At 24.6% G+C, this 13,589-nt stretch overlaps 1 protein-coding gene across 2 annotated transcripts in view; it reads right to left on the bottom strand.

Moving 5' to 3' along the window:
* LOC114126365 (atrial natriuretic peptide-converting enzyme-like) overlaps positions 1-13,589 on the bottom strand; it is a 155,501-nt gene that overhangs the window by 24,396 nt on the left and 117,516 nt on the right. For both annotated transcript variants that reach the window (XM_050204353.1, XM_027990301.2), the window contains exons 9-12: positions 11,957-12,039; positions 11,312-11,450; positions 10,509-10,664; positions 5,300-5,416 (exon numbers count right to left, since the gene is read on the bottom strand). In XM_050204353.1, coding sequence (XP_050060310.1) covers positions 5,300-5,416; positions 10,509-10,664; positions 11,312-11,450; positions 11,957-12,039 — 495 coding nt within the window. The remainder of the gene's footprint in view (positions 1-5,299; positions 5,417-10,508; positions 10,665-11,311; positions 11,451-11,956; positions 12,040-13,589) is intronic.

The raw sequence follows: 13,589 nt of genomic DNA, 5'->3' as shown, positions 1-13,589 counted from the left end.
CTACTAATAAAGAAAAATATAACTTATGTTAACCTATTATTTAAATGCATTTGCACACGGAGCTATGCAAAAACAAAGTATTACATGTTTACAACAAAGTAGGTATCTAATAATAATAATAATCTATAGCAGTATTGAAGATTACAAAAATGAAATTACATATAATAATGTTATTACACAGCTAAAAATATTTCTAAATAATTACTAAGTGGGAAAATTATTTGATAGTTTTTATCGATAATTACTAGGTGGTTGAATATCTAAATCGATCAATATATTTCTCAGCTACAGTCTATTTTTATTAAAACAAATTTTAAATTTCAACATATTAATTACCATTGATAATATCTCAGTCAATATAATATATAAAAAATATATATTCATCCTACTATTTTATAATAATTTCTTATATAAATACGCATAAAGAAAAAAAACCAACTACCTATTTAGAATTTTGTCACATTGTTTATTTTAAATCACTCGACTAAAGTATGGGTAAAAAAAATCAAATAATTTAGTCCCTGACAGTCTGACGTGGCTCAAGCTACTCGGGTAAACTCAAGCTTTATCTCACGGGTAATATAACATTATATCGAAATTATGCGCAAATCCGGTATAACCCTTTATAATGGAATTGTATATACATACCGGTCTTAAAATGACGTACATCTATAAAAAAATAAAAATAAAATAAAAACATTGAGTTTTCGAATGGATCAGTAAAATATGACAATATATTGTGTAATTTTGTTGCGTTTATTAATTAAGTGGTGACTAGAATAATATTATTTAGTTATTAGTGGTGTAACACTGTTTTCGTTCGGCATAAATAATCGTTTTGGACGTTTATGAAATACTTGTATAATAGGTATATTATTTTAGGTAATTTATACATAATATGTAAAAAAAAAAAAAATAATAATATGCATTAACAATTTGTATTCAAATAACTTCACTCAAGAAACATCACTCACTCAGCTCAAATCCGAAACAAATGTGAACATTATAAAAGTATTTATAGATAGGTAGGTACAACATTGAGTGCTATTATAACTGGATATTATTGTATCGTTTTTTCAATAATTATTTTACATTATCAAGCTATTCGCTCATTACTACATGAACATCTTGCGTGTTATATTATTGTTATATATCAATAATGTATATCAAGTATATTAAAATAGGAATAAGGAAAATCTTAATATTTTGAAATATTTGAATGTTTTGATTTTCTGTGCCACTTTTTCTTACTTTTTTGAGAAACTATACTATAATTATTTATTATTATGTGTACATTACAAAATAAGTATGTTAAACTTACTTTTAAATTGGACAAAATATTGTAAATATAGATAATAATTAATTTAGAAAATTTGTAATTCTTTAAAAATGTTCTTAAATTATCTTTTTTTAAAGTACCTACCTAAGTGTATATATTTTTTAAATATTGATAATATTTTTTAGGTTTCAATATAGAATATTAAATGTTTTGAAGATATTTGAGGTTGACTTTTAACTAGTTTAATTCTAAACTTAATTATTAACATATAGGTCTTAGATAATAATAATTTTTTTTGATTTTTTAATAATATTTAGTAATTTAGTAAAGAGCATCTTGAAACTGTAAAAATATTATAATAAGATTCAACCATCAATTTAAAATATAAATATATATATATTTGAAGATTATCGATTTATTATTAGTCATTACATTCAATATATTAATTAAAAATAATAATACAGTCAACATCACTACCAAATTTTATTCACTACATTTAGTAAAATGAAACGAATCTCTTACACTTTTTTTTTGTAAATCGTATTTTATTACAACTGCGAATTCATAATCAAATATAAAACACACATGAAAGTTTTAGATCAATAATACCCGAATAAAAATCGTTTTCAATCTTGAAATGTTAACGATTTTTTAAGCAAATTCCCCGAAAGTTTTATATTGTTTTTCCCCTGTTACCAGAAATTTTCTCGACAATTGAATAGAATTTGAAAATATGAACTCTTAAGACAAGAATTTATTATTAAAGTTTAAAAATCTTTCAATGTAGATACTCCAGACAGTGTTCTTTAAAACAAATAAAGTCCAAATCATTTTAAAACCAATAGCTAAAACATTGTTCTGACTGATCAATGTCGATGACTATAAAAAAGTTTTTTTTTTTATTAGACATATTACTAAAATGGCTTGAGTTTAATTCGTTGAAATATTTTAGGTATACGGCCGTAAAGAAATATAATAAAATATAATCTATGACAATTGTTTTGTAAAACATATTATGAAATTAACTATGAATATTTTTTTAATACAACTAAAATGTAGTTATTGTTATTATTTTTAGATAGTTAATTTAATATTATAAAATATATGATTTCTGACCTGTCTTACCTATACTATCTTACATATTTATATCATGTTTCCATGTTGGTATGAATTTCAAGTTAAGTGTTTTAAAATATGTAATATTATTATTAAAAGCAAATTATAATTATTTTCTTATTAAGTTATTACAAAACAATTTAAATACTAATTGTACAATAATTCAAACAGAAAAATACTAAAATAATGCTCATTCTTTCGAACATATAATAATGTAATGCAATGTTGGCTTTCTATTACAACACTAATTATTATATATTAATTGACTTATTTTACTCCAAAAAGCGCGTATATTCTCATACCACGGAGTGTCGTTAACTCTTATACGATACTATTATACTTGTTTTCGGAATTCAGGAATTCAAATCAACATTACACAAATATTTAGGTTGTAATAACTAATGAGTACCACCTACTTAGTCAATTATTACCACACAATCGTCTAAAACACGTATTGTATTCTACGTGTATTAGGTGTGATGTATAATATAAATAAAGGCTATAGTGTTTATAATAATTAGCGTGATAATAAGACCATATTATTGAAATCGTAATGTTATTAATAAAAATAAAATTATTGGGTAGACTTAACGTACAGTAGAAATATAAATGAAACGGAGAAATTTCGATGATATTTCCGAGCGATCGTCATTTTCAATATATTAACTAGAAGTGAGTTTTATTGACGTAAATACGTAACAAATAGTATATATAAATCACATAATAAATATCAAATTCTGCTGTGTCTCATCTCTCATTAATCAACCATATAGTCAATATTTGTTTCTCTCGGTTTTTTTTCCCTCAGAACCGTGTATTATGTGTAATGCATCATATATTGCACAATCGGATTCAGCCATGGTGTGTAGAGAACGGGAGGATAAAGGATTTAATTAAAATGTTTATTACACATCGATACAAGGGATTCAACAGGACTCATCAAAACCCTGCCCGACTATACCATATTTTGATATAATAATAATAACAACATACGCGTGAAATCGCATGGTATCTATATAATAATATATGATTATTTTGAAAGCTATATTATAGAACAAACCTTAAAATCGGTTGGGCATGTGATATCTTCTATGACTATATAAAATAATAATTTGAACTATAACGCAATAATAATACTATATCGATATTTCAAATAAAAATAGTGTATTTAGTACATTTTTGTAACAATTAATAACATTTGTTTGATGTGAAATTTTATGTTTAGATAATTACGAATCATAGTAACGATACATTATATAACAGCAATATTACGCGGCCGTCGCGTAATATACGGTAACGCTCCAAATAGCGATGATGGTATTATAATATTATTATCATATTTTATTGCAGTCGATAAAATGACAATTCGATGAGAACCTTAACTTTTTGATACATTATTATTATGTGCGTGGTATAACATGGTTGATCGCACAAAAGTTGTTGGTATAAAACGTCGGTTGACCGTGGCTAACTACCGTGTGCATACGACCGTCGTCCATCGTGTTTGGTGTATATCGGGACATTTGCCGGAACATTTGGCATGGGACAAATCGTACATCGAGCTAACACACAACTCTGCTACTGTCCAAGACATGCGCTGGTCGTATAACCACGGTTACGACCATATTATATATCTAGATATTTATGTGCGTATAAAACGACTTAGTTCAAATGGCTATTGTTTACCTATATAAGTATATATGTATATATATATATATATATATATACTTGTATACACTTAGACTTTCGCAGGGTGTGGTATAATTTTATCGTTTCGGTCACCGGTGCTTGTGATTTGTGCGCGAAAAACTTTTTCATCGGATTAATATATTGATTATTTTTTTCTCTCGCTAAAAAAAAATCTACCACTATTTCATTATAGCCAGAAAACTTTACATGTTTAATAAGTTTTCTTTCCACTCACATTGTTTTACGAGTATCTGCAGCGTATACCTGCAACTATTGGGTATATATTATCTAAGTGCATATTTGTAGTATGGTAAAGTATTCAAATAAATGTATCTAAAAATTTTTTTTATTCGAATACTATATGTCTATATTAAATAATTTTAGAAGAAGTATTTGAATTGGTACATACTCAGAATGATTTGTTTTTTATTCTTATTCAATAAAAAATGTTGTAACAGATTATTATAAATTTCGGTACATTATAAATTATAAAAACATGTGAAGTATCAATAATTAATTATGAAAATATTTATTGAATAAATATATTATCTTTAGCATTAATTTCCAATCATTCCAAGAATGATCGCCATTAGTTATTATTATTTCTAGTGATAAATATTGTCCAATTTAATTTTATTTTTATAACTAATACAATTTTGTTAAAATATTAGTTAATATTAATATATTATAACTCAAATAAAGAAACGTTTCAAACTGAAATCAAAACAAGGGTGATCCGAAATAAACAAAATCAAAATTAAGTTAATCTCAAACTATTTTAATAACTCTATAGTAAATAGTTAATTCATTATTATTTAGAGCATACTCTTAAAACAGAATCGCTTGAAATCTGAAAGAGTATTTACCTTACACATTTAGCTTTGGAGATTTGCATTTTCAATATATTTAAATGATTTATGAATCTAAAAAAAGATATTTTGGGTTATGTTTAGTTAGTTGACATTTTTTTTTTGAAATTTGTTGCTTTTTTAGTTTTCAAGACTAAAATCATACTTTTTATACCAACATAAAAATTGTTAATAATATTTATATCTATATTATAGTACATATTAGCATGTTATTTTATTGATTAAATTGTCAATAATATGCATTCTATAGACTTGGGAATATATGAGATAATGGATAAATAATATTTTAAGGTTTCATGATAGAATAGGTACTAAAAAAAAAAAATCGTTTTAATTAGGTACATACCTGGGCATTGTGAACATTTCAATTCGTCGCTGTGATCTTCACAATCAAAATGCCCATCACATTTCCAATCCATTGGAATACATCTCTTTTTGTCACATCTAAAACCTTCATGACAAACTGAAAACATAATACAATATATTTTCATAAATAACATTAATTCAATAAGCAAAATATGATTTTTTTTAGTAAATAATATAATCTCATTTGAATTTACACTTAAAAATATATATATTTAAAAGTTAAACTAATATGAAATTAAGTGAAAATATCTGTAAAAATCAAGGTGAATTTTTTACATATTATTAACAACAAATGTTTCGTTGGTATCATGCTATACTCGTTAGCATAATTTTATTAATATTACCTACATAACTATAATTTTCCGTTTTGCCTACACTGCAATATAAACTATGCATATGAAAATTAATTTATTAAACGTATTTAAATAGTTAAATGAAAATGTATTTTGGGTGCGTTAAATGATATTCGTAGAAAGTATTCACCTAAAACAAAATCTTTCAGTGCACACTGCATAACAGAACATTATATTATTTCACAATATTAAAAATATAATAAGATTTAAATTTTACATCAAAAACAATGCACAATTAACTTTATAAATTTTAATTTCAACGTAAGACAATTGGTCTTAAAATGTTAATTTTTATTTAAGAACGATAAAGATTAATATTATATGAATGATTATATTATTAAATATTTCTCTTGAAAATGTACGACACATTACTTCAATATAGTATTTTAGTAATACATCATTAGCGGGTTCGTAAATTTATACCGATTAATAATAGTTGTATTCAATGGAATTGAATTTCAGATTTTTACCAGTCAGGGGCAAAATGTCAACTGACCGAAAACAAATAATAAATGTTTGTTCGCCACAAAATTGATGACCCATATATTTAAAATATAATCATGATAATTATATACATAGTATTGATATTTATAAGTTAAGGTCGATTCCGTTTAAAATGAATATATAAATAGCATATTAGTATAATATTAGTATCTGAACCAATTTACCTAAATTAATTAAGATTACGTAAGAAAGTGTGCTTGTAAAATTAGAAACCTCAGCTGTAGATTATCGTAAAATTTATTTTACCAAAATAACCATAACGCTATCAACATTTTATATTATATTTGAACAGAAAACGCTACATAAAATCTCAGATACATAATATGCTATATAAAAGTTCATGTCGGATCCATTTATTTAATTTATTAGATATATTTGCATCGTAATAATTTATAGAACGGTGATTGTGGTATTATTATCATTATATGGTTTACAACTTAATTTATTTATAAAACAAAGTATACACTATACAGTTTTAAAATCTTCAACAACTTTAAAATATAGTAAAATAAATCAAAATCAGTAGTTATTAAAGTATTAAAAAATATATATATATATATAATATATTATATTCATTTTAAAACAATATAAGTATTGTTTCAAATGAAAACATAAGTATGATCTATTATAAATAATAACTTTGATCGTATATTTAATAAGCGCCATCACCGTGGTGATTAGTGTTTATACTCCCAGAAACTTCTGGGAATGACATAGAAAATAAATATTCTCGTACTCCAGAATTCTTGAGATCAAAAACTATTAAAAATTAAAATAGTTTGTTAGTAAGTTTATTAATTATTCTTTTTATTATTATAAACAGTCAAGTTTCTCAATGTGTCGATGTGTATAATTGTTTATACCTATAACTATTTACATGGCTACTTATTCTACTCAAATACCAATGTAATATTTTTAAACAGTTTTTAGATTCCGAGAGAAATAAGGGATTTATTTAAAATAATTAAACAAATGTTTTGTTGATTAATAATAATGATTAATGTAATACTAGGACAAAAACAATTATTAATATGAAATATAAATTAAAATATAGTTATATGCCTTTAAATATTTTATTTATTCGCTATAGTTGCCATGGATGATCACGTTAAGTTGTATATTTTACCTAGAGATGCATACATTATCTCTGTGGGTATAATATAAACTAGGGTTTAGAGACTCTAGGGAGTTTAGAAAGTCTGGATTAGAATTTTCATGAATATCCAAGAAATCGTTTTTTTCATTATTATAAATTCGTATTGTATCATTTGATAATGTATATAACTTTTTGCGGTATCACCTGTTTAATCACACATTTTTTTTTTAATAGTGAAATTCCGAGTACTAATAATATTAAAGGAACAAGAAAAGGATGGTTAATTTTATAAACTATATTTAAACTAAATTATTATTAACGGATTTAAAGTTTTGTTGGATTAAATTGTTATTTAGTACCTACGATATTAATTGTCCGTTTATTTATTTATTTTTTTATATCAAGTGTAATAAAAATCAGATAAATTTAATAGAACCCATCAATTTTACCATTACATGTACATTATATGCTACACTCTGATTGAAACCTAAAAAAGTTATTAAATTTTTAAACAGAAAGTACAAGTGCTTTTTTAAATTTAAATTTAGCAAAAATATTTAAATGAAATAAACCATTATTTAACCTTATGATGCATTAACTGTAATTTGTTCCGTCAGTTTCTACAGTATGATTCCCGTGAATTTACACACGTTCAATTATGTTCTCAGAAATTTTCTATTTATAGTGTTAATAAATTAACATTGTTTTTTTAAACGTTTTACATTTTTTTATTTTAGAATAACATCGTTTTTATCCAACATACATTGTTATTTTAACAAAATCGCCATAATGAAGTTTATGAACAAAAAATTACAGACATATAAACCCGATAATCGAATTAAATAGTTAAATAAGTTTTAAACAATTTCCCTGATAGATAATTACGTTTAAAATTAGTAACAGCATTCAATTCAAAACCGAAAAATTCGATTAGATGTTTGCAATTTATGTTGTATACTTTTATACTTTGTAGGTACTTAATGTTGAAATGCAACCTTCGAAATAAGTGTTTATGGCGTAATTATATTGTTTTTCAGGTTTAGGAAAATAATAGAAATCGACGGATGTTGATTGCCCTCTCAATATATCAAAATGGACATTAAGGAAACACGACAGCTGGAATTAAACTTACAGAACAGCAAAAGCGCTCAACGAAAATAAAAACATTTCGCAGCATAAAATCCATTAAATAAATGGACGAACTGTTTGTTTTTATGACAATAAGAATGATTAAAATTGTCAAGTGAGAATATTTTTACTATAAAATTCTCAATTAAAGTTAAGTGAGCTGTTTTTTTTTTATTCATTTAAAAAACATATACAATAGAAAAATCAAAATGTTTTCAAGAATATTGGTGTTTAAATCTTTTACTTTGAGAAGATACTTGGAACGTTTACAATCAATTATAAACAATAATTCATAATTAAATATTACTGTTATTATAAAATATTTTTATTCTAATATTACACATCGGTTGATATTGTTATATCATAATATTTTATATTGAAAAGATGTATCCTGCACGTATTGTATTATACTTTGATAGCGACATAGTCCTTATTTCTCATTACCAAGCTAGTTGCGTTTACACTTCATTTTGTATGAATTCAGAAGGTCGGATGAAGGAAAGGACTTTTCTGAAATAGCGTAACATTCTGTTCGTACGACATTAATTAAAGTAGGAAAACTATTCCTTAACGGACGACATCCGAATTTTGATACAATGAATTATTGTTATTTTACCGTTTCCATAATTATTTATACAACACGGCAGTAATTGTATGTAACTATAATTCATTTCTAAACTTTCAATTTGTTGTGGTGTATTTTGCTAGATTAATGGTTTGAGTACACAGTAAAGTAAGTAATATTATACCTTAATTTAAAATTAAGTGAGATAATTATAGTTTTTTCCTACACATTTCTCAACATAATATTATAATTTGTACTTAGAGGATTAAAACTATACAAGATTTACATATCAGATGATGTATTGAAAATTGTAAGCCTAAAAATAATATATACAATTACTTTAATCATCAAACTAATTAATTTAGGTAGTTTTGATAAGATAATTTATGAATTAACAGCCGGGTAATTTAATTGTTTTAATAATCGAAAAAAATATTTGGTAAATATTATTTGGCACATATTATCAATGTTTTTTTTTCATAGGTAATTTTCTTATAAATTAAAATTATAAGTATTAGTATAATTTGTATACATTTATATTTTGATTTTTTTTTTGCTATTTTTTCATAATTTTTAACATGGTTAAAAATGAAAAAATATGACTTAAAACACTATTGGCATTTATTAAAAATTAGAATTAGAATTGTTTTTCTGTGGTTTTGAAAATTAAGAAGATGTCGTATTTATGGAAAACGATCACATTGTACGGTCCATTATTTAAACTACACAACGCAGATGCTTTTACGTGTAAAAATGTTCATTTCAGAACGCGGATAATATTTATACTATTATAAATCTAAAATATACATGTAAATATAAGTATGTATAAATTTAAGTATAAATAAATATTTAGTTTAATTTCAATAATAAACGCAAACGATAATATTTTAATTAACGTCAATATCACACTTATTATTGATAAATATTAGATTTATATGTTTAATCAAATTGGTCGTAACTTCAAACTTGTTTATATTATATAAATATATTATATGCTTTATGTATATAGTGCGAAGTGTCTGCGTTCTGCAATTTTGATTTTTACCGACTATACAAATTGACCTAACCCGTATTTGTATGTGCTATCTTCATCTTATTAACGAATAACACACCAACATTTAAGCTCAGCAGTTTCAGTTTTATGTTTTTAGCTTAGATAGTTGAGTAAATTGACCTATTATCAAACTTAAAGACATAATTAGGATATTATAAACGTTTTCTTGATGGTGTTTTATAATATTTAAATTTTTAAGTGAGTTATGCGCATTATTATATTTTAATTTAAGATGTCCTCTTAATAACAAAATCAAAATCCAATTTTGTTAAACCTAAGGTTGAACTGAAATATAAAATCCCATAATAATTCACTTTTAAGCCTTCTACAGTAGGTAGTAGGCAGTATTCTGACTTTTCTGCAAAGTATTCATACACCATAAATCTTATATTATAACCTTTCTTAACTCGAGTAACTTATGTGTTATGTTATAGGTGTAGTAATAATAACATTATTAATATAATATACAGTAAAAGTTTTGTTACTCACGTCCTCTTTGCTTCATTTTTCTGACGTTGACTACTTCCCGGTGTCCGATGCAATACGTGTTCGGGTTGTTACTATCGTTTGGAAACTGTGTGCAGTCTCGGTGTTCGTGGTACGCTTCGAATATGTCAAAAAAGAAGCCACAGCTTCGAATCGTCTCTGTGGTTTGAAAATTGAACAATTAATATAGACGTGGTCAATATTGTTGTACAGAGTATTCTGCTTTCCACAACATTTTACTACGGAAACTCAGGAAACGTGGATAATAATATTATTATTTATAGATGTTGTGATTTTTAAGCATAATTATTTCAATCAATTACTTTATAGTTCCTATCTAATTTTATAAATATTTGCTATAAACTATTTTATAGTTTTTTATTCTTATTTATTATTCATTTAAGTTATTTTAAAAATAAAATAAATGGGACTCGATAAATTTTCGTACATTTTTCGTTTTCACATTTTAAAGCAAATATATTTTTTTTAGTTTTAAATACTGTTTCTAACTTTTTCTTATTTTTGTAATACCAATATTTTAGTAAGATTGAAATGCTTAAAATACTATTTTCACATTTGAGCCGAAGATTTAATATTGTAAAATAAAATCTGACTCTATATTTAATGTATTATTTTGACTTTAAAATATAAACAATTAAATATTATTTGTTATTAAAAGAATAAAAAAAAAAATATTATCATTTAAACCAAAAAAATTGACTTAGAAAATTAGTGTTTTACATTCAAAGAAATCACAATAGGTATACTATATTATTAATTGTTAGTACTTATATACATTTGTATACCTTTACAAAGCGACTGACAAGGCTTCAATTTGCGGTCTCCACAGCCTTTGGACGCAAGAAGTGCACAAAAGTACAGTGCCGTCAACTCGTAGCAACGGACATTTACCACAGACTCCAGTGCTATCAACTCTCTGGGATCCTTTTTATACCACAGAAGTAAGTTTAGTTAATTAGTGTATGTTTGTTTTGACATCAAAGTACAATCCAATCGTAACTCAAATCGAAAGAGAACATTATATAATGTATATAAAACGGCGTCGGTCTTAGAATATTATATTATTTCCAACAGGGGCCAGAATTGTAATTGAAACGACGATAACTTTTGTATACCTACTCGTTTTAAACTGGACTCTAATATGTAAATCATGTCTCAAGATAATAATATACGAACTAATTGTTGTAGAAACTGAATGTAAATTGTTTGACAGTGTTTCAATTAAACGGTTAATAATTTTATGCGTGTCTTATATTTTTGAAAATTGTATAAAAATATTCATCGAATTGTGACTAAAACTAATAGCTGCTTATTGTTACGGTTTCACCATAATTAGTACATTGTATATTATATACACACATACACTCAATATTATTTATATGTTCTCTTTCGAGTAGTATCTGATATCAATAACTTTTAATAATAATTACGTATTCTGTCTTGTAAGGTATATTGTACAGGTACTGTGGTAAGGTGGATGTGACGTTTTGACAAAAAGACGGTAGGCAAGTGCCTGTGCAGTAAAATTGTGCATTAGTGACGAAAATAAAATATAACGTGTGTGTGACCAATTAATCATTCTACATAACATAAAATATTTAAATTGCTATCATATCATAATAATTATAATGATAACGTAATAAAACCGTGTGCATCATATTTTTAACCATTTACTGTCGGAACACAGGGTTGATTAGAAGAGTTGTTTAATTAGCTGGCTATTAATTGGTATTAATTCGTTAATTCGTTAGTATTTAGTTCTATTTATTAGAAAGAGAAATAAGACTTAGTTAAAATCTACTAAATGTACTTGATATTTTTTTCACGAGAAGAAAGGTATAAATAATATATTTATTTATTTATTTATATATTTTTTTGTAAATTTTAATGATGAAATTAAAAACATTAATTGTGTTATAATATCATTTATTTTTAACTCTGTAGAATAAAAAAAAAACTAAACGAAAAATAACTTTATAATTTTGCACCAAAAACGTTATTGAAATTCTCGTGAGGGTCAAATACTAATGTTATAAATATATGAAAAAAAAGTAAACCGTTGAGTAACTTGATTATAATGAACTAATTTTTATCTCATTAAAATTATTTACAGGATACAAGTACCTACTGAATAAAAGTATTGCCCTGAAATTGGGGTTTTTACAGTTTGGCACATGATGTTGTATTTTTTTTTTTTTTAGTTAATATTATAATATTATATTTAATGAGTCATATTTTTTATCATAAATTATTATATTACAGTGTCGGCGATATTATTACGATTATGTTTATAGGGACTAAAACGCTGCACACGGAAATATTAAATTATCATGACAATAGGTTTGCGTTTAAATATATTATGCAATTAAACAACTACAATTTAATTTATTATACAATAAGTAAGTGCGACAAAAGTTTATTTTGGATTTTTCGATATCGTTTAAATTCGTATAATATCGTTTTATAAACAACTATCGTACAGGATATATACTTGCTTATAGGTTTATTTTATACTGATACTTTTATAATAAATAGAGAATCATAATGCAAACCCTCATTATTTTTAATTTAATAATGCATTTATTCAAATTCGATTTTTTTTAAATTTTTAATATAAGGTTCTTAAAGACCACATTTTCAAAATGTTGAGATTTTTTGTAGGTACTACTTAAAGAGTGTCTTGCAGCTGTACAAATTCTGTTTTAAAATAAAAATCTCTTTTCTTCACTGAAAATTATCTAATGGATCATTTTTCAACAATTTCGATGTAGGTAATCGTAATACCTAATTCAAAATTCAAATAAGTAAATTTTAATTGGTTGTATACGTTTCACTTTCGGTGTAGCGTTCTCTTAAGGATAAAAGTTCTTAAAAACGGTTTTACAAAAATATAAATTAGTTGTATTATCGGATCTAGTATTAATTATACATGGATAATTCTCATAAATTATAAATATTGATAGATTAATATCAATAAAAAAACTACTATTTTGTTATGAAATTTTTTCAAAATTAATTGAATTCATAATTAACTGTTTAAATCTTCATTTAAAAAACAGAAGT

Source organism: Aphis gossypii, chromosome 3, assembly GCF_020184175.1.
Source record: "Aphis gossypii isolate Hap1 chromosome 3, ASM2018417v2, whole genome shotgun sequence".
Classification (NCBI taxonomy): Eukaryota; Metazoa; Arthropoda; class Insecta; order Hemiptera; family Aphididae; genus Aphis; species Aphis gossypii.
The sequence above is the reverse complement of the archived record's forward strand: the minus strand, read 5'-3'. Positions and strand labels throughout refer to the sequence as shown.